Source organism: Rhineura floridana, chromosome 13 (genome assembly GCF_030035675.1).
Source record: "Rhineura floridana isolate rRhiFlo1 chromosome 13, rRhiFlo1.hap2, whole genome shotgun sequence".
Taxonomy (NCBI): Eukaryota; Metazoa; Chordata; class Lepidosauria; order Squamata; family Rhineuridae; genus Rhineura; species Rhineura floridana.
The window spans coordinates 39,435,554-39,457,356 of NC_084492.1; the positions used below are offsets into that span (position 1 = coordinate 39,435,554).

General features: G+C 45.1%; 1 protein-coding gene across 1 annotated transcript in view; it reads left to right on the top strand.

Annotated features, from left to right (window-relative positions):
• The first annotated feature begins 11,988 nt into the window (after positions 1-11,988).
• The window catches only part of ZCCHC14 (zinc finger CCHC-type containing 14), a 40,080-nt gene continuing 30,265 nt past the window's right edge, over positions 11,989-21,803 (top strand). Inside the window, exons 1-2 of the mRNA XM_061594521.1 lie at positions 11,989-13,801; positions 17,690-17,813. Of these exons, the coding sequence (XP_061450505.1) occupies positions 13,238-13,801; positions 17,690-17,813 (688 nt within the window). The 5' untranslated portion in view covers positions 11,989-13,237. The remainder of the gene's footprint in view (positions 13,802-17,689; positions 17,814-21,803) is intronic.

The window sequence follows — 21,803 nt, forward strand, 5'->3', positions numbered from 1 at the left end:
ATGGGGTTGCTAAATAATTGTAGAGGTGCCCTTACAGCCTACCTCAGGCTCTGTTCCTAGCATCAGGTATTTCTACAGGGGATGGGTCAGATCTAGGGTTGCCAGTTTCCTGGCCTGAGACTGATCCTTTATCTTTAGGAGAAGAGAAAGTCAGCCAAGTGCAGGTGTTTTTGCAAACCTGCAATGGGAAAAACCACAAGGTGGAATTCTCCCTTCCCCCTGTGCAACTTTTAAAGATACAGAAGACCTATTGGAGCATGGGTTCTCAACAAGGGGGGAATTCCCCCCTGGGGAGGAATTTTAGGGTTCCAGGGGGGGAATTGGGACCACTATTCAGCAAAGTGTGATGTCCTGTAGATTATGTACAATCTGTAAAATTGTAGTTTGTTTTTAATTTAATCTGCGACATTCAATAAAGTTTATTGAATGTCACAGATTAAAATCGATTCTTGAACATGCAGCATTATTTTCATTTGCAAAATTAAATTATTATTTAAAGACCGGAAAGTGCTCCAAGAAATTCTGTTATAATATAAACTAAGAAATTTTTCTCTCACGAGAAACACCACCGTCACTCGCGAAACGTCAACACGATATGAGAGACTATCTTGGGAAGGGGGGAATTATATTCTGAACAATGGTGAAAGGGGGGAATGGAGCAAAAAAGGTTATGAACCACTGTATTGGAGGCTGGGCCTGGCAACCAAGAGGTCTTTTGTATCTTTAAAAGTTGTGCAGCGGGAAGGGAGAATTCCACCTTGTGGTTTTTCCCATTACACTGTTGCAAGAACACCTGCACTTGGCTGACTTTCTTTTCTCTAAAAGATACAGAAGCATTCTCCGGCCCTGAGCCTGGCAACCCTAGTTGTATATCCAACTATGTCATACTTAGAGTAGACCAATTGAAATAACAGGCATGACTAATGTAAGTCCATTATTTCAGTGGGTTCTATCTGAGTATGTTGCCGCTGGATAGAACTCTACTCTTCAATTCCACTTTCAAGAGGGAGCTTCCAGAACATCCACATGAGATCAAGATACTCTTTCTTCAGAGATTCCTGCATAAGCAGAGGGATAGACTGGATGGCCTTATGGGCCCTTTCCAACTAGGATTGTTATGAACTCTCCTGAGTTTGAGTCCATTTGCATGGGGTATAGTAAAAGGATATTGGCTGCAATCCATGAGAGGGCTGTGCTCAACTCTGCTAGAAATGTGGTAACTGTTTCAGAGCACTGATTCCGCAAGAGGCGAAGACCCTGGGCTCCCTCCAGTGGAAAAAGAGAACAAATGCAACTGCTGTAAGGCTTTCTTTCCACACTCTTCTTCCACCACCACCACCCCATTTTAGCAATTTACGCCCTGTGCCAAGACAAGCCCCAAGGACTGTGCTGATCAAATGCCAAGGGCACACCAGGGTAATGGAGTGCGCTCAGCTCTCTGCAGCAATCCTGGGGAGGCTTCAGCATGCAAATGGGTGGTTCTTGGATGCTGATTCCTCAGCAACTAAATGAGATATAACGGAGCCAGCTGTGCTCTCCTGCATTTACATCAGCCAAACCCTTTCCTTCTCTTCTTCTGTTATGCAAAGAGCCATAGCAATGGCCAGTTATCATGCTACAATGCAGTGCCTTCCAACCTTTTTTACTCTGGGGATTCACCATGCAGCTAAGGAGCAATGCCTTGCCAGGCTCCCATCCAGATTCCACCTCCTCGTGAACTTCCAGCAATGCCAAGAGGCCCTACTCAACCAGCAGTGAGTAGCTGAACATACAGCTTAACCCTCAAGAGTCCCGTGTTTGATCCTAATTTCTAACAGTGCAATCCACACTATGTCTCTGCAGAAGCAAGGCCTACAAAATTCAATCAGGCTTGTCCCAGGTAAGTGTGCTTAACAAGATGCTCTTCCTAGCTATTGCAAGAGTGGCATGAGAACATAAGAAGAGCCTGCTGGATCACACCAGTGGCCCATTTAGTCCAGCATCGTTCTCACAGTGGCCAACCAAAATGGGAAGCCTGCAAGCAGGAACTAAGCACAAGAGCATTCTCCTTTCCTGTGGTTTCCAGCAACTGGTATTCGGAAGCATACTGCCTCCAGCCATGGAGGGAGAGCGTAGCTATCATGGCTAGCAGCCATTGATGGCCTTATCCTCCATGAAAGTGTCTAACCCCTTTTTAAAGTTCTCCAAGTTGGTGGCCATTACTGCTTCTTGTGAGAGTGAGTTTCATGGTTAGCTATGTGCTGTGTGAAGAAGTTCTTTCTTTTGTCTGTCCTGAATCATAAGAACATAAGAACATAAGAAGAGCCTGCTGGATCAGGCCAGTGGCCCATCTAGTCCAGCATCCTGTTCTCACAGTGGCCAACCAGGTGCCTGGGGGAAGCCCGCAAGCAGGACCCGAGTGCAAGAACACTCTCCCCTCCTGAGGCTTCCGGCAACTGGTTTTCAGAAGCATGCTGCCTCTGACTAGGGTGGCAGAGCACAGCCATCATGGCTAGTAGCCATTGATAGCCCTGTCCTCCATGAATTTGTCTAATCTTCTTTTAAAGCCATCCAAGCTGGTGGCCATTACTGCATCTTGTGGGAGCAAATTCCATAGTTTAACTATGCGCTGAGTAAAGAAGTACTTCCTTTTGTCTGTCCTGAATCTTCCAACATTCAGCTTCTTTGAATGTCCACGAGTTCTAGTATTATGAGAGAGGGAGAAGAACTTTTCTCTATCCACTTTCTCAACGCCATGCATAATTTTATACACTTCTATCATGTCTCCTCTGACCCACCTTTTCTCTAAACTAAAAATCCTCAAATGCTGCAACCTTTCCTCGTAAGGGAGTCGCTCCATCCCCTTGATCATTCTGGTTGCCCTCTTCTGAACCTTTTCCAACTCTATAATATCCTTTTTGAGATGAGGCGACCAGAACTGTACACAGTATTCCAAATGCGGCCGCACCATAGATTTATACAACGACATTATGATATCGGCTGTTTTATTTTCAATACCTTTCCTAATTATCCCTAGCATGGAATTTGCCTTTTTCACAGCTTCCGCACACTGGGTCGACATTTTCATCGTGCTGTCCATTAGAACCCCGAGGTCTCTCTCCTGGTCGGTCACCGCCAGTTCAGACCCCATGAGCGTATATGTGAAATTAAGATTTTTTGCTCCAATATGCATAATTTTACACTTGTTTATATTGAATTGCATTTGCCATTTTTCTGCCCATTCACTCAGTTTGGAGAGGTCTTTTTGGAGCTCTTCGCAATCCCTTTTTGTTTTAACAACCCTGAACAATTTAGTGTCATCAGCAAACTTGGCCACTTCACTGCTCACTCCTAATCTAGGTCATTAACGAACAAGTTGAAAAGTACAGGTCCCAATACCGATCCTTGAGACACTCCACTTTCTACAGCCCTCCATTGGGAGAACTGTCCGTTGATTCCTACTCTCTGCTTTCTGCTTCTTAACCAATTTCTTATCCACAAGAGGACCTCTCCTCTTATTCCATGACTGCTAAGCTTCCTCAGAAGCCTTTGGTGAGGTACCTTGTCAAACGCTTTTTGAAAGTCTAAGTACACTATGTCCACTGGATCACCTCTATCTATATGCTTGTTGACACTCTCAAAGAATTCTAATAGGTTACTGAGACAGGACGTTCCCTTGCAGAAGCCATGCTGGCTCTGCTTCAGCAAGGCTTGTTCTTCTATGTGCTTAGTTAATCTAGCTTTAATAATACTTTCTACCAGTTTTCCAGGGACAGAAGTTAAGCTAACTGGCCTGTAATTTCCGGGATCCCCTCTGGATCCCTTTTTGAAGATTGGCGTTACATTTGCCACTTTCCAGTCCTCAGGCACGGAGGAGGACCCAAGGGACAAGTTACATATTTTAGTTAGCAGATCAGCAATTTCACCTTTGAGTTCTTTGAGAACTCTCGGGTGGATGCCTCCAACATTCAGCGTCGTTGAATGTCCACGAGTTCTAGTGTTGTGTGTGAGAGACAAAAACTTTCTTCTGTCCACATTTTCTATGCCGTGCATAATTTTATACACTTCTATCATGTCCCCGCTTTCACTCGCCTTTTCTCTAAACTAACAGCTGCTATTAGAAATAGGGACAGAGCCATGCGAAGCAGTTAGCAGGCCAGTTTTGGCTTACAAAATATGTCGCTTTGAAGCACAAGTGCAGTTGGCCACTTGTCAAGGTTAAGCCCAGAAGTGTCAGTCTAGTGCTAAGATTGACCAGCGGTGGTGGGGTGGAGCCAAAACAAACATGGAAGACTCATGTTCCTGGCTCCTTTAGACCTGCTCTATATGTTGGGTCTAATAGCTGATGGGATGGTGATGGATTAGATTTGAGGACAGAGAGAGAGAGAGAGAGAGAGAGAGAGAGAGAGAGAGAGAGAGAGAGAGAGAGATGCATAAGAGGACAAGAGATGGGTAGAGAGTGTTGTGGATATGGATGGGGAAATGGAGCGGGAGAGTTGGAGCTGGCAAGAATGTGTTTAAAAATCACTTGCAAGTAGGGATGAGGGAGAAATTAAGTTCATTGCACATTTACAGCGGAGCCAATCAAATCCACGCTTTCTGAAACAAACTGAGAACCGGAACAGGGCCATCCTTTGACATTTCCACTTATCTGAATTTTGCAATGTGGTTCTCCAACCAATGTTTACCAAAAATGTGTATATTAGGATAAAGTCTGTATAAAAATACATATAAGTGAAAAATAAGATACCAAAAATGCATTGTATAAGAAATTACTTGCAAACATATGCACATAAGTCAAAACTGCATTAAAATATCTTTATTGGGAGAAATTTGCACTATTTTTTTAAAAAAATTGCAAGTTGCTGCAGAACCATAGAAAGATGGGTTTACTATTGGAAAAATGAGAGACGAGAGAGACAAAATCCACAGATCCTTCCATCCCTACTTGCAAAGCTGCCTTTAAAAAAAAAAGCCCTCATCCAGCTGTGCCAGGAAAGCCACATGTGATGCTTTGAACTGACGGAGGCTGGTCAGCACAGCTCTCTTAGAATGTTTGTAACAGCTGCATTGCAGTATACCTCACGAATATAAGCCAAGTATGTTCTGCTCCTGAGAACGTTTGATAATCCTATGAAAAGCGTCCTGTTGCCATTGCTGCTTACAGCTGTTTCACAGAAGGGATGCTGGAGCCAGCAACCTCTTGAACTCAGATCCCTGCTGCTGAAAGCCCACTGCTTTTGAAGCCCATGTGTTGGCTTGAAGCCTCTCTGAACAAACAGTCTGAATACTTTTAGAATGCCAGTCTCCATGGCAACAACTAACTGTGTTCTTTGCAGAGTTTGGGTCTATAAATACATTTGTGATCTATAGTTGTGATGTTAGCTACATGGGAACAAAAGGGCGGGAGGGGAAATGTGACACTGAAGAGAGAAGAGGATATGGGAACAGTCAGGTCTGTGAGGTGCCCCTTGCCATCCTCACAGCCAAGTGTTCAGGGCATCTGCCTGTGTCTTGCTGAGGCTTAGAAATAACTTGGAACATGACAAGAAACTGCCTCTTGCATATATTTATTTCATACTGAAGGTGATTACCATTAGAAAATGCAGCCTGCTGCAATCTGCAGGCATGACTCCGCTCTAAATGGAGCCATCGTGCACGTGTCAGCCTTCGCCACCCTGGTGCCCTCCAAAAGTTTGGGGCTACAACTCCCATCAGCCCCAGCCAGCTGTAGTCCAAAACATCCAAAGGGCACCAGGTTGGCAAAGGATGGTGTATGCCAACTTATGTCCTGCATTTGGGGGGGGTGATGTACCCACTAAGACAGGTGTGGAGAATCTTTGGTCCTGCAGAAGTTGCTGAACTACAACTCCCACCAGCCCCAGCAAGCATGGCCGGTGGCCAGGCATTATGGGAGTTGTAGTTCAGCAAGATCCAGAGGGCCAAAGGCTCCTCACCCCTGCACTAAGAGCTCCATTCACTGAAAGGGCTACATATAGAAGTCCATCACTACCACACTTTTTTCCACAGTCAGTTTGCAGTGGTGGACCCGTTCTCTGTGGCACATTATGATTTGGACTTTTTGCTGATGCATAGATAGGACCTCCCTTAGTTGACTGTCAGAAGCACAAAAGAGAGATGCTGGGATTCCAGCTAGCCCCTGGAGCAACATCATCTGTCATTAAAGCCATAGCCTGTCACACACCCCATGTGTGGGCTGGACTATTGTTCAGTAGTGAGGGGGGACCCTTTCTGCACATTTATTTATTTATTTATTTGCAGCATTTATACCCTGCACTTCAGCCAAAAAGGCTTCAGAGGAGCTTCCATAAATCATTTCTAAGACAGACCCTGTCCTCCGGTTCACAATCTAAAAAGACATGTCACATGAGGACAAAGGAGGGATTAGGGAAAAGCAAGCTCAAACCCACGTTCTCACCTTTCTTTAAGCTACAGCTGATGTCAGTGGCAGTTCCGGCCGCCTTGCCCCTGCTGAAGTGCAGTCCCTCCCCAGAAGCACTCTTCCCCCCCGAGCAGATCTAGGAACAGAGCTGGTGGCAATGTCCAGGTCAGTGCCATGCAGGTCTTCCCTCAGTCTGGCTGAATACACATGGTACATGGCTTCTCTCAAAGAATCCTGGGAACAGAGCTATAATTTCCAGCACCTTTAAAAAACTACAATTCCCAGGATTCTTTGGAGGAAGCCATGGGCTTTAACATTGTTGTAACCATAGATCAACGATGAGGCTATCATCGGCAATTAGCCATAACAGCAAGGAATGACACCTCCAAATTCAAAGGCAGTACAGTATACCTCTGGTTAGCAAGTGCTGAGGGAAAAGCGGTGGTGGTTGAGGGGGGGGGGAACGGCTGTCTCCATCATGCTGTTTTTGAGTCTTGTCTCAATCGCAGCTAAAGAGCACTGGGCAACAGTGAGTGAAATGAGGACAAAAGATCACTTTAGGGCCCTTCCAGATGAGGGCTTAATACTGCAAATGGGTCATTCAGCTATTGCAGGCAGTTCTTGGCATCAGTTTGTTTGCTTGTTGTTTTGTTTACTTATTGGACTTTCCACAAAAAGGGTAAATGTGGATTAAATTGGGATTGACATTTGACGCCAACTACATTGTCTGGACATCATGAAAAACTTGCATGCAAGAGCAGCATCAACCCCAGAATAATACCATTTGGGAAGCCCCCTGAGATGGAGTTCTGTCAGGTACTAGGGAGCCAGTGCAGTTCTTTCAGCAGCGGGGTGACATGTTGGCGATGCCCCAGTGAACAGTCTCACTGCTGCATTTTGCACTAGCAAAATGTATTTATTTATTATTTGATGTATATCCCACCCTTCCGGCAGGAGCCCAGGGCGGCCCAGTACCCTTCCCCTCATTCTGAGCCCTAGAAACGTCTTCAGAGTTATATTGCCTGTCATACTGGAGGTAATACAGTCATCAAGGCAGCAGAAGTTCACACAATTGTTTCAGGAATGCAGTGACCAAACTTGTGTCATGTGTCAAATAGAGATGCAAGTTCACATTTAAGGAAACCACCAATGCCTCATTTGCCCCCCTCCAATGATGAGCAGTTGCCAGACTAGAATGGTAGTGCCCATGAGGAGGACTGTATGAGCAGCTCTGATACCTTTTTGCAGATTTTTGAGCATTTTCACTTAACAGCCTTTTGTAATGATCTCTCTCTCACGCACGCACAGACACTCACATTGTCCATCTTTATATTATTTTAGTTATTGTAGTCAGCACATATACATTTAAATTTTGATGGAACTTCCATAGGTAACAATAGATCCTCCTCCTTTATTTAAGCCCTCACTTCCTTCTGTAGGATTTTCCCCCAAGTTTGGGCATAGTTTTAGTTTTATGTTACCTCAGTATTGATGGGAATCAGAGGGGAGACAATGTGGAGTGCTACTACAAAGTGTCCACTAGAGGGCACTGTCATACACGCACTCAGACTTGCACTCCTCCTGAGCTCTGTGGCCGTAACCTTTTGTTTATTATTGCACATTCACTGCACATAAGAACATAGGATCGTGTTGAACAAAGTCCTGCTCGGAGCAGACCCACTGAAATGAATGAAGCTAAGTCAGTCATGTCTGTTAACTTCAGTGGGTCTACTCTGAGTAGGGCTAGCATGGAATGCCACCCTTTCAACATAAAAAGAGCCCTGTTGCATATAGCCAAAGTGGCTCCTCTAGTCCCAGATCCTGTTTCCAACAGCAGCCACCCAGGTGCCTCTAGGAAGTCAACAAGGCAATGGCCCTCACCTGCTATTGCCCCCCTCATAATCTGGGAGAATGTGCTCTGTGAAGCTGAAGCCTCACACATTAAACAGCAAATGGGACATCAGCGCTATAGGGGCCCATCTTGACTCCATTCTTCTGTGTTTGGTTTCACTGTCAGCCATTAACTAAAATATTTGTGCTAATGTCGGTTATGAACAGAAGGACTTTTATGGACCCATATGGACCCAATCTCTTAGGCTAACACCCACCCATCCTCCCTCAGTAACTAGTATTCCATGGCAAGCTGCCACCACGTAGCCACCCCTCTTCATATGGAGGTTCACACAGCTAATTCTTCTGCTTTGGGGAATTTTTCTAATTTCGTTAAAGCCATGACGGCCACTGGCCATCACTGCATATGTGAACAACTGAAAGATCACTTGTCCAGTACTGATCCTTGCGGGATGCTACTAACATTTTGGCCCTTTCATAAAGTATGGGGGCAGACAGAGCAGTTTGCCTCAAGGGGAAACACAGTTGGGGGACGGTTTCTGAACCACACAGGTACAGGCACAGGTATTAAAGGATGCACCAAAGGAGTACCTTTATGTGATTATAATTGAGCCTTCCTTTTATGAGTACTGTATAAAACTTTACAACTACGTTGCTCCTTTTTTCTCGTTTGACATCTCAAACCCTTTCTATGCAGCACATTCTTTAGGGCTTCCCTTAGTTTCCCACAGCTGGTCTCTGTCAGCCCTGTGAGATCAGCCTGGAGGACTTATGGGAGCAAACGCATCCTGCCCACACGGACCAATTCTTCCAGCATTCAGCTTCATTGGATGACCCCGTTGGGCTCTATGTTTATGAGCAAAGGATAACAGTTTTTCTCTGCCCACTTTCCCCCCATTATGTATAATATACCTCTAATGTCCCTTCTTGCTCACCTTTTTATATACTAAAAAGCCCCAAACATTGTTATAACCTTTCCCCATATTCCCTTGATCATTTTGGTTGCCCTTTTCCACCTCTTCTATACATTTTTTAGGTGAGGTGACCAGAAATGTACAGAGTATTCCAAATGAGGTTGCACCATCGATTTATATAACAGCATCATGATATCAGCAGTTCTATTTTCAATACCTTTCTTAATGATCCCCAACATGGAATTTGCCTTTTTCACAGCTGCCGCACACTGGTTCCACATCTTCATCAAGCTGTCCACCACAACCACGTCTCTTTCCTGATCAGTCACTGCAAGTTCAGACTTTATGAGAATACCAGGGGCTTTGCTTCTGTGTGCTTTGCGTGCCAACCCAACTCCCCACAAGGCACCTACCTCACCAATGGAGAGCAAGGAGGAAGGAATGGGCAGGAGAGTAGAACGGCTGCTGCAGAGCTGCCCAGGCCTGTGGCACCTGTCTTCCTTGTGTGGCTTGCCTCCACCTCTCTCTTCTGCTTAATTTCTTCTCCACAGGAGAAGGTCTCGAGGGGCGGGGGAGATGCCTTGGTGACCTCAGGATGGGGGAAGGAGAAAGGTGTCTTGGCAATCTGGGGGAGGGGGCTGGCTTCAGGAGAGTGAGGAGAATGAGGGAGTGATGGCTGCGCAGCAATACCTGAAGCCACTGGATAGTTTGGCGTGGTGGGTGCCTGGGGTTTCCATTCCTGGGGTTAGGTGGTGGGGTTGGCGCACAAAGCACACGGGGCAGAGCCCCTAGTTCTTCTATATGCTTGGTGTGTCTATGTTTAATCATGCTTTCCACCAGTTTTCCCAGAACAGACATTAAACTAACCAACCTGCAATTTCCTGGACCTCCTTTGGATCCCTTTTAAATAACTGCTGTTACATTGGACACTTTCCGGTCCTCAGGTATGCAGGCTGATCTTTGGGACGAGTTGCATATTTTTATTAGAAGATCAGCAATTTAACATTTGAGTTCTTTAAGAACTTTCAAGTGGATGCTATCCAGACCCAGACTCCCTTCCTGAGAAAGTTAGTTCAGGCACTGGGATCTGCCTACATCATCTGCTGTGAAGACAGATTTATTTATTATCTTCTTTTCCTCCTTCAGCGCACCTTTGACTCCCTTGCTGTCCAGAGGTCCAACTGCCTCCCTTGCTGGTCTCCTGCTACTAATGCATTATTGGTGGTGGTCTTTATGTTCTTAGCAATCTTAATAGCCCATCTCATGTTATGTTTTAGAGAATGCAGTGATTGACAGGAGCATTCCCCTGATTTAATTATAGAAAGTTGTCTTTTGTACAGGGATTTTTGCCATCCTCCTAGGCAGCATAACCTCAACTTATTGAGCTGGTTAATATCTGCTACTGATTCTATCATGGCCGCAGTTTTTGAACTTATCCTCCTGCTGTCACCTTGTCTGACATGTGATTCCTGTGCATTGCAGGGGATTCTGAGCTATATTCCAGTGCATACATATTCACACAGGGGAATGGCCAGGCCTGTAGAACCTCACTGTATTTTCTGTGATGTAAGAATGCAACCTAAAATACACCAACGATTTTCCTCACTGGATGACCTGAGGCCAATCACTATCTCACAATAGCCTAGCCTACCTCACAGGGATGGTGTGTAGATACAATTGAGAAAATAACCACATTTGCTGCCCTGGGCTCCTTGGCAAAAGGGCAAGACACAAAATGTAATACGTAACTCAAACAAATTTAAAATATTCATGATCTGCCTTTCTGTAGGGTAGCCTATAAACCCCCCAGAGAGCTTCAGCAATAAATGCAATAAATAAATATAAGGCGGCTAACCCTGTCCTACCAGCCTCAAACCCTTAACTGCAACGTACCCTTTACTAGGGTTTACGAAGCAGGCAGCATCACATTCAGCATTCCCTGGTGTAGCTGTGCTGCCTGTTCTTTAGTTCAGCCTTCCCCAACTGATTCGGACTACCACTCCCATCAGCCCCAGCTTCAGCAGCTGCCATGTGTGGTGGGGTACGACCATCCTCCCTGCGCCAGAATCGCTGCTGTTTACCTGGGCAAAGGGTGGTGTTGACGCCAGGGCCACGCAGGTGCACACAGTGCTGCCGATCTGGCGCTCCTGCTGGTGCACCCATGCAGCCCTGGCCTTGCTGCCACCCTACCCAGGCAAGCAGCAGCAACACAGGTGTCTGGAAGGCACCTCCACAGCACTGCCCCACCAGATACACCACTTCTGCCCAGCATCATTGGGCCATGTTGGCTGAGGCCAATGGGACCTGCAATCCAAAACATCTGGAGGGCACCAGGTTGTGGGAGGCTGGCTTAGGCCTTTCTCCCCTCCTTATCAGGTACAACACAGGCCATTTTGGACCAAGGCTGTTGAGCCCCCAACCTCCTCCCTATTTCCTCACCCTTCCAAGCCACCCACAAGGCCCCTTCCTCAGGCCTGTTGCCTTGGTTGCTAAGCAACCAGAGCATTCCCTCCGTCCCTCATCACTGAGCAACCTCATCCTCCCCTCTTCCCTGGACCCTGTTGCTAAGCAACCAGGGCCCCAGCGCCCCCTATTGGTTCGGGCGCTTCTCTCCCCGCCCCTACCATAGCAAACGGCAGAGCACGTGCCCCAAACACGCACAGAAACAGATCTCCCTGGGGCCACGCCCCCTCCACCAGCGCCTTGGCCCACCGGAGGGCGGGGCTTGTGGGACGTGATTGGCAGCCGCGCCTGCTCGGCGGCCGGCGCGAGCGGTTCCCGTTAGGTGGGCGGTTCAGAGAGAAAGCGGAGGAATGAACCGCAGGGAGGGAGACAAGCAGAGTGGACAAGCTCCAGCCAATCGGGACGCGTCAAGAGGGAGGAGTGGGCGGGGCGTCGGGCGCGAGTGAGTTCCGGCCACCTCCTCCTCCTCCTTCTTTCCCAGCCGGCCTGGCCTCTTCACTTCCAGGAGAAGGGATCCCTCCGCCCTTGGAATCACCACGCATAACGGCGGCGGCGGCGGCACGCAGCAACAGCAGCAGCAGCAGCGTGTGTGTGCCTCCGCCCACTGCCGACCGCGGGGACTATTTGTCGTGCTAGTGGCGGTTAGAACCGGAGAGGCGGAGCCGGAGACGGGGCGCGGCAGCCGGGCGAAGGGGGTGGATTGGCCGCGCGGAGGGGCAGGCGGCGGCAAAAAGCCAGGGGCAAGAAGGGAGGGGAGAGAGTGAGCGACGGAGGCGGGCTTTTGCCTTTCGCCCGGCCGGAGAGAGGGATGGAGGGAGCCGAGCTGAGGCGGAGGGAGGGAGCCACCCCGTGAGGAGAAGAGAGCGGAGGAAAAGGAGGCGGGTGGGAGATCCGGAGGAGGAGGCCTCCCTCGGCTCCTCATCCGCAGGCCGGGCCTGGGCCTAGGCCCTCCTCCCTCCCTCGGTGGTTTCGGGGGGGGGCAATTGCTCGGCGAGGCCCGCGCGCCCCCTTCACGCCGGGGGACGGGGCACCCCTCGCAGCCCCTCTGCCGCCACCGCCGCCGCCTTTCTCCCTCCCCCGGCCTGGCCCATCAGTCCGTTGAGGAGGACCCTTGCCCCTCCCCCACCTCACAAGGGCCCCCTCCTTTTGCCCTCCCCATCTCCACCCAGGCAGGGGCTTCTGCTGGGCTCCTCCCGCTCTTCGCCATTCTCTCACCCCTTTCCCCCTCTCCCCTCAGGGTGCTTTGATCTCGTTGTTGCCCCCACCGCCTCTGAGGTCCCCCCCTTTTTCTTTTTGCAGACTTCCAGGGGCTTCTCTCTCTTCCCCTCCCTGCTTTTTCAGCCCCTTGTCATTAATTTCGCTTCTGCATTTCGCTCCCTTGTTAGCAATCTGCTGCTTTGTCCTTTCTCGGTGGGGGCCTGTGCTACCTGTCCCCTCAGTTTTAGTGTCTGCACTGCCTAAAAAAATAGCGCTAGGGCCTATCCTCTGGGTCTCTCTAGGGTCCTGTCCTTTTCCTCCTTGGCATTTCCCCCCCCAAAAGTGGCCCTCCTGTGCAATCCAGTCTCTGTGGCTGCCCTCTGCCCAAGGGGGGGGGGTTCTGCTGCCGCTGGTGGCAGTAACTAGCAGCATGGTAGAGAAGCGGTGCCCACAGCTGCAGAGAGAGAGTGTGTACCGCTGGTTTTCTGAGCTGCCCTCTCCTCAACGGGTGGAGTTCCTTTGTGGCCTGCTGGACTTGTGCATCCCCCTCGAGTTACGTTTCCTTGGGGCCTGCTTAGAAGACCTGGCCCGCAAAGACTATCACTCGCTGCGGGATTCCGAAATCAAGGCCAATAACCCAGCTGACCTGGGTAGCCTCACCAACCTGACAGATGAGGTGGTGCGCAGCAAACTCTTGGTCTCACTTGCTCTCCTGGGTTCATCCCACCGCGAAGCGGCTGGAGTCCTCTTCCGCACCCTCACCCATATTGATTCTGTCATTCACAACTATGGACTGCAGCTCAATGAGGGCCGGACTGGAGATGAGTTTTTGCTGCTCTTCACCATGGCCTCCAACCATCCTGCCTTCAGCTTCCACCAAAAGCAGGTGCTGAGGCAAGAGCTCACGAAGATCCAGAATATCATTGCCAGTACCAGCAAACGCCCCAGCACTCCTACAGCTAGCAACATGGGAACATGTCCTGGTTGCCACAAGGTGTGTATTATATCCAGGGACTTCTCTTCCAGGGTTTGCAGAGATGGCAAGGATAGTACTCTATCCTGTTGGGGAGGAAGAGTCTGCCTGGTAGGATATACTGAGCAAGAGTGTCTCTCAGCAGTTGTGGCTGACAGTGGCTGTCAGCTAGTTTCACCAGTGGGCCAGCGAGGACACTCTTCTCCCTATCCCACCTCGCTTCCCTTTCTCAGTAGAGTGCGAAGCTCCCTTCTCTTAGTTGTGTGCCTTTGCTCCCACTTTTCTTCTGTTTCTTGAGGTGTAGAAATGGGCATCCAGGAGTTGGCATCTCCTTTAAACCATATGGGAGTCCCATGCCTTGTGCGCAGAAGCTCCTCAGACATGGGTCCCAAGTGTACAATGGACTTGCCCTGGCCATTCTTGAGATGGGTTGGGGCCAGGAGAATAGTTTCCTGCTTATGGTGGGTGACCTAGCCTTTGTTTTCAGATGGAGTTACTGAGCAGTCCTGCTAAAGGGCTTGAGAGCAAAAGGGTTTAATGGCTGGAATTCTGTTTTAGTAGCAAGTGTCGGTCCAGTGGTAGTCAAAATCTTTTCCAGTCTTCATTTAGTTGTAAAAGCCTTACGGCCCTTAGCAAAATTGACTGTCAATTGTACTTGAAAATGTTTAACAGCTACAGATAACAGAGTGAAATCTGTGCGGCTTGAATCTACAGGTTAGAGTTACTTCCTGCGGATGTACTTCAGTAGGTCATGCCTGTTGAGTATTGTTGCCTTATGAGTGTGGTGTTCTTGTCAGTGTGTTATTTTGACACTTCCTTGTGTGTTTCTTCTGTCAAAATAGATAGTATCACTAAGCAGAGGTGAGTCGTTGAATGGTTTTTACATTCCAGGTAAGGTGCCAATTTAGAGAAGGAAGTTTTGTGCAGGCACACCGCACAGTTTCTAGCATCTTCAGAAGTGGCCCAAGGCAACTTCCTTCTCCCTTTGTTACTGTGGCCTTGTAAAGTACACTTGACAGGTCAGTATAAGTTCTGAGGAAGCTACATTAGAAGTACTGCTTATGAGAACTGTGAAGGTTTTTCAGGGTCTGTCTTTGGATTTTTCCCTGTGAAAACTGTTCTGGATCAGGGGTTCTGCCATAGACTGGTCCATTCTGAGACTGATAGAAGGTATTTGAATGGAAGCTTCTACCTGATAGATAAGATGCACTTTGCTACAGTACCAATTTTCTTGTATGTGTGAGAAAGAGACCTGTTCGGGTAGTGTTTTTTGAGTTCTGATTGCTCCAAGTCTCTGTATATTTAAGAGACATAAACCCTAATTTATCGTCACTGTGAACATTTTATTGCTCTTGGTGTGTCAAAGAATGAAGCTTCATTTCTTGGATTAAACTGTCTTTTCCAGACTAACTACCAGTAGCTATTTAAGGATATTTTTAAAAAGTCAAAAACATTGGATTAAATCTGTAGCTAGATGAGCAGTAGGCAACATTCTTAAGCTCCCAATTAAATGGTCCATACATACCCTAAGCACTATTAGATGTGAGGCTTCTTTACACGTAAGTACTGTGCTGTACAAGCTAAGTGTCAGAAAGCTATCACAACATGTTTGTGTGAAGATCTTTACCACAGAGAGGGAAAAAAAATACAAGCATGGCTTGTGCTTGAAAACTGCCAAATAGGATATAAGAGGTATTCTCTATCACATTTGGAACCTGCAGGAGTAGCCAGAAAGTGTGCAGAGATGAATTGTGGGCTTTGAAAGGGGAATCCCTGAACTTGAAGGTGAGGAATCTGAACAGTGAGCTTCCTTTTGGCATCCTGTGGGCTTTGTAGTAGAAGTTACAGTGAAGTTTTAGTCCAACAGCATCTGGAGGGCCATAGATTTCTCATCCAAACCTTAGATTGACAGACCTCTGCCTGTTTATTTTTATTTATTTCAAAACATTTATATGCCACTTAATCATTTGCATTTCTAAGTGGTGTACATAAAAACAAGCCATACCTAAAATAAACAAACAATAGAATCATAATAAAGCCAAAAACCTGTTAGGAGTTGGTATTGCTAGGTAACACATGCAAAAGTGGTCCCAAAAAGCTGTTAGTAAATGGTACTTTTCTTCACATTTTGTATTGTTTGACAGTTATCAAATCACAAACAGGAATACTAGTGATGAAAAAGTATGCTATCCTAGACTTGCATGAGGATAGTATTTTCATCGCTTACTCAGATGCTTCAATTCTACAAATCATTGGCTTATTAAAAATTATATCAACAGCAACACTTGGACAAGCTGAATCTATCAAATTCACACTTTCACAAACAATATGAGAACCGAAACGCAATCATCCTTTGAAATTCACACTTATTTGAATTTTTGCAATGCAGATCACCAACCAGTGTGCATAAAAATGAATACATGAATGAAAATTGCTTACACAAATGCATTGTATGATGAGGTGGCTTGCAAAAATGTGTACATAAGTCAAAACTGCTTACAAAATGTGTTTATTAGGAGAAATTTGCACTAAAATGATGGAGAATGTTCACCAGGATTTTTTAAAAAAAATAAATAAATCACAGATTGCTCCAGAAGTGTGGAGAACTAAATTTAAGATTGGTAAAAATGAGAAAGTAAGAAAACTGAAATTGACAGACCTTTCCATTCCTACTATGATGATGAGTCCTAATTCTGAGATGATCAAAAGCAGTTCTTCCTAGAATGTTAAACTGAAATGAGCTACTGAACCATTCTGGGATGAATGTTGCTTCTTGCCCTCGATTAAGTTAGCTACTGCAATTGTAATTGTACAGAGTTGAAGCCCGGATGGCTTAGAACAATTACATATAGGCTCACACTATTTGAGTAGGGCTTGTGTATTAGAAAATATAGATAAATGGTCTTTAACATCTTCTTAGGAGTGTGATGGTTGGGCAAATGCTGCGTTGGTGCACATGCTTCCATGTCTAAGGATGGTGAGCCATAGGGAAGGACAGAGCATGAAACTGAATGGAAGAGAGGTGGGAGATCTTAGTTGTGTGAAAGATAGCAAGGAGTTTGTTGGTTTTGGAAGCAAGTATAGTTGGATAAGGAGCAACAGCTTATTGGTATTCTGCTGGGACCAGATTTCCAGTAGGCCAGCTGGGGTCCCAGTATGGACTAGCTGGGCCCAGTTTGAGTTGGGTGCAAAAAAGACCTGTTGTGCCTGGAAGTTGGGGGTATTGAATTGTAAGACAATGTATATATACCATGGTGTATGTTTCAACAGTTGGATTTTGCAACTTTAAAAAGGGTAAGGGCCCCAGAAGACACAGCTTGTGCTGTAAACCATTGTTGTATTGCATTTTCTCCTGAGGAATCTCAACCACATACTGCCTTAGAGGATATGGCACTCAGCAGAAAAAGTTACTAGACAATTGTAAAAAGCCCCAACTAAAATAACACTGGTTGTCTTAAGTGCTGCACTTTGAAGTGACTGGGGTTTGTTGTTCGTATGCGTATTTTATAAAAGTGACTCATGGTATTAGGTGAACTGGTGATAATTGTGAAATGAGAGCAATATCTAGAAAAATGCAGCTTTGCACCTGGGAAAACAGTGAACCTGAGCATATGTAAAGAGCCAAGCGTCAATATGTAAGAGCCTTCAGATTATGCACATTGTTTTAGTTCACATGTAATGCCAAACCTTGGTTGGATGTTGCATATGAACTGAACCATAATTTGGAAACCTCAAAGTGCAATCCCCTGTTGATCTTCATCATGGGTATATGATAATATACCATACATACAAAGGAGCTTGTAAACAGGAAAGTTCCTTTCAAATAAATAACCATGAGACTATTAGAAAATTCTGACTTGGAGAATTAAAACTGACTAGCTTGTTTCTTGCGGTTTTCTTCCTTTCCAGGTCACCCCAAGATCTGAAACCCCCATAAACAACATTGGTAACAGTTTAGAAAATGCACTTCATACATCAGCACATTCCATTGAGGAGTCATTACCCAAGAGACCTTCAGGGAAACACTCCAAAGGTGCATCTACAGGTTTTGCATGATATTTCTACATAATATTCCTGTTGTTGAAATAATTTTAGAGTTGATACTAGACAATAAAGTGTGTTTGGTGTTATAGATAAACTCGCATGCACAAATTACGCCTGACTGCAAATTAGTATTTAATGCTCAGGTATTCTTCTCATTTCTAGACTTAGTCTCCAATAGCAACTAGACATCAGCAGATTGTTTTCTGGAAGGAATTCTGGTATATAATTCTGTGTAGCATAAGTAATAAAGCTGTTTCTATAACATTGGATAAGCCTCTCGAGGTCAACTCCTTCTATATAACAAATAAAATCAGTAATCCTTTTGAAACCATTGGTGAATTTTTATATTTTTCAGAAAATGCATTAGGATGTTGAAAAGCAGGACCTCCAACAAAATGATGCATTGTGGAGTGCTCATATTAACTGTTCCAATCAGTCATGCCCTCATGCAGGATATTCCATTTCATTCTAGTCCCTGCCCTCCACAACAGTTGGCCAGCATTCCGTGGCAACTGAGCATGCCTCAAAGCCCATTAGGCTGTTTTGACGGAAATACTTTTTTTCTGTACTTCTGCAGACCTTGGGGTTTCTCCAAGCGTGCCAATACCTCCCTTGTGGGTGTTGGCAGCACTCTTTCAGCCATAGAGAGAATTATGATTCAGTAGCAGAAAAATGGAGGCGCAGAAGCCAAGAGGTTTTGTCTTGGTTCCTTCATTTTTTTTGTTTGGGAACCTGGCCAGTGAAATGACATTAGTTACAAGTAGACACAACATTTATATTAATATTTCAGTTTATTCGTTTGAAAGTAAAATGTGCAGCAAATCTGAATTATTTTTTGTTTGGTTCGGTTTTGATAAAAACAGGAAACAATAAATTTCTAGAAGTGCTTATTCTGATTTGTGTATATGTTTATGAGGAAAATGGTGATAATCCAGAAGTAAGTAAAGTGTCATGTCTTACTGAATTCCTATGTTTTTTCAGTGAAACAGATTAATATCTTTCTGTGGTGGTTCTGTAACGATGAAAAAATTATAGTAGCACTTGCCCTCTGAGTTTCTAGTTAACCAACAGGAGTTGCTCTTCGTCACTGTATTTATATACAGGTGCTTCACTGATCTATCTTTAATTCTTTTTTGTGCCTTTAAAAGATACAAATTATAATTATAATCCATTATTTAGACAAGCAAAACATGGAAGTGTGCTGTTATTTCTGCTGCTTTATGTCTCGGTCAAGTATGAATCTGCTTTCAGTTTTTCTAGTTCATGCAAGTAGAGTTAAAAGCCAGGTCATATCCTCCCACTTTAGTAGCTGCAGCACAAGAAGAGATCTGCACAGCAGCTGGTAAGTTGGCATCATGTCTTGAGCAAGTAGTGCAGAGGCCTGTTGTGCTGAATGTTCAATGCACGAATGAACTTCTGCTTTAAACAACCTTAAGCTGCTTTCTGTTCCATTGCTATGTCAGTCAATTTGTCTTTTTCTACCATAATTGAAAAATGTCCCAGTGCTTGGGTGGCACATTTCCATCTCAACGTTGATATGCCTCATGCCTTGGAAATATGCACTATTGGAAGAGTATCTGTATAGGGCCGGCCCCCTTCTGTTTGCTCTGGGATTCTAGAATGTGAGATTTTATTAAGCAAAACGTAATTCACTCTGGTGGTAGCAAAGGTATCAAGACTTCCTTCATTCCATTTCGAAATGGCAACCTACAAAGACTTTTCATTTATGATATTACTCTCTTCCCCAGAATGTTCTTTGTACAAAATCTTAATTAAAATACGTTCCAATTCATATGTGAAACACAGTTGGAACATCATAATGGAAAACCTTGCACTGTCATTAAAGTAGGCACATTGTCCCTTGTTGATACTGTTTGACAGCGTGTTTTCCATGGACACTAAACTTCCTAAACTACATTTTGAACAAAGAGTTAATTTTGACTGTGCTAAATACTGAGAGATTCCAAGAAGTTTAATTCTTAATTCATACTGAAGTTCAGCTTGTCATTTTGTGTACATGTTAAATTGAGCTAATTTCTAAAAGAATTAAAAACAGTCTTTTCATCCATGAGATTACATGCACAGACAAAACTAGAGTCTATTTGACAATAACCCAGTGAATGATCAGTGTTCTCCAACCTGTTGCCCTCTGGATGTGTTGGACTACAACTGCATCATTCTCAAACTCTTGGCCATGCTGACTGGGGGTGATAGGAGAGCTAGTCTGGAGGGTGCTAGTTTGGGGAAAGATGGTCTAATCTGATAACTAAAAACAATAAATACAAATTCAGCAGATCAGTACTTGATAAACAATGGAAATGCCTTGTGTATTGTTGTTGGAAAACCTGAGATTAAGGTCCCTGAACGTAAAGAGAAAACAAAACAAGATTATTCTCCCTACCTCTTGAGCAAATGATATGAGCAACAAGTACTCTCGTGCTATGTATGTAGCACGTCTCTTTAGAACTGTAACAGATGTTGTTCTGACCACAGCATATTTTCCAAAAGCATAGTGTGGGATAACGTACATTAAATCAGATGTGGAATTGAATTCTACGTTCGATAAGCTCTTACAGTAGTGTTCTATAGTTTAGAAAATGTTAAAACCTTACTGCATAAGGCTCCTCATATGACTTTTTGCAAATACATAGGAACGCATAACAAGTACGCAGTCATGTCAAGATTGTAGCAGCTTCCAATCTCAAGCAAAAATGGTAATATAGAGAACTGTGGCTTTATGTGAGGTGGTGTACATGGCTTTCTTTCCATTAACATCTTTAGCAGGTTGTAAAATATATTGCATAAGATAAATTTCTGTATTGATATGGGAGGAGTGGGGGACCTCAAGCTGGGGCCAGATGCGACCCTCCAGGCTTCTCTGTATGGCCCTTTCCTGCCCTCTTCAGTGTTTTTGCCTGGGTGGAATGTGCCCCATGAACTCTGATGATGCTTCCTCTATGCTTGAATGGAGGCTAAAGAGGTGCGAGCATGTGTAGAAACTCGCCTTCTATGCAAAGGTAAAATTTACATTTTTTTGCTCCAACTTTTGCCTCTGGCATGTGGCCTCCAGAAGGTTTACCATAAGGGAATGTGGCCCTTGGAGTTAAAAAGATTTCCTGCCCCTCTTATAAGGCATAGTCGTCATATCTCAGTCTAGAATTGATCTGTCCCTTTAATTTTTTTCTCTTCATAGGTTATTTTCCTGCAATGACTGGTAAAATTTTAAAGAGGTGGAAGGATACCATTCATCATCAGTTGTATTCTTTGCTGCTATTGCCACTCATTCATTACTCAGTCCCTCTCTTGCTACACATCTCCTAACATTCTTGCTTGTATACGCATCTGTTTCTCCGCAAGACTTGCTTAAAAAGCATTGGAAACTAGACGTCTTGGCTTAAAGTTGGTGAGGTTAAAAAGTAAGCAGTAGTAATAAGAGATTAGGACCTGCTTGCACATGGATGGAAGGGAAAAGCTTGATTTTTATATCTCCAGTATTGAGTTGATTTAGAGATGACAGCTGCAGATATGTGCACTAGATCTGATTGAAGTCAAGTGAAAATAACATTTGTGCAAGGATTGGGAAAGTGCTTGTACAATTCCCTGCAGCCTGCTTGGAATTAGACTCCTTTGTCTAACTAGTTCATTTCAGTAGTCACTTAATGTATACGGTCAAAATGTGAACCAATATTGGGGCAAGGACTACTGAGAAATCTTTGATCAGCCAGCACCTGTAGCATGCAGAGCTTAGCCTGAGAGGAATATAGCCAGACAAAGTAGAGAGCACTATATGGATTCCTGTTCCCTGGATCTCCTAAAGTGTGGCTGGGTCAGGACCAGTGCAATGTGATTGTGAAGACCTACTGTGAATGGAAAACATAACTAAGCGATGAAGAAAGATGTTCAGCCCTAGCCAAGGAGAATGAAAACCAGATGAAACTCCAAATGCTTCACAATTTAGGGTTCTAAATGATGCAAAATT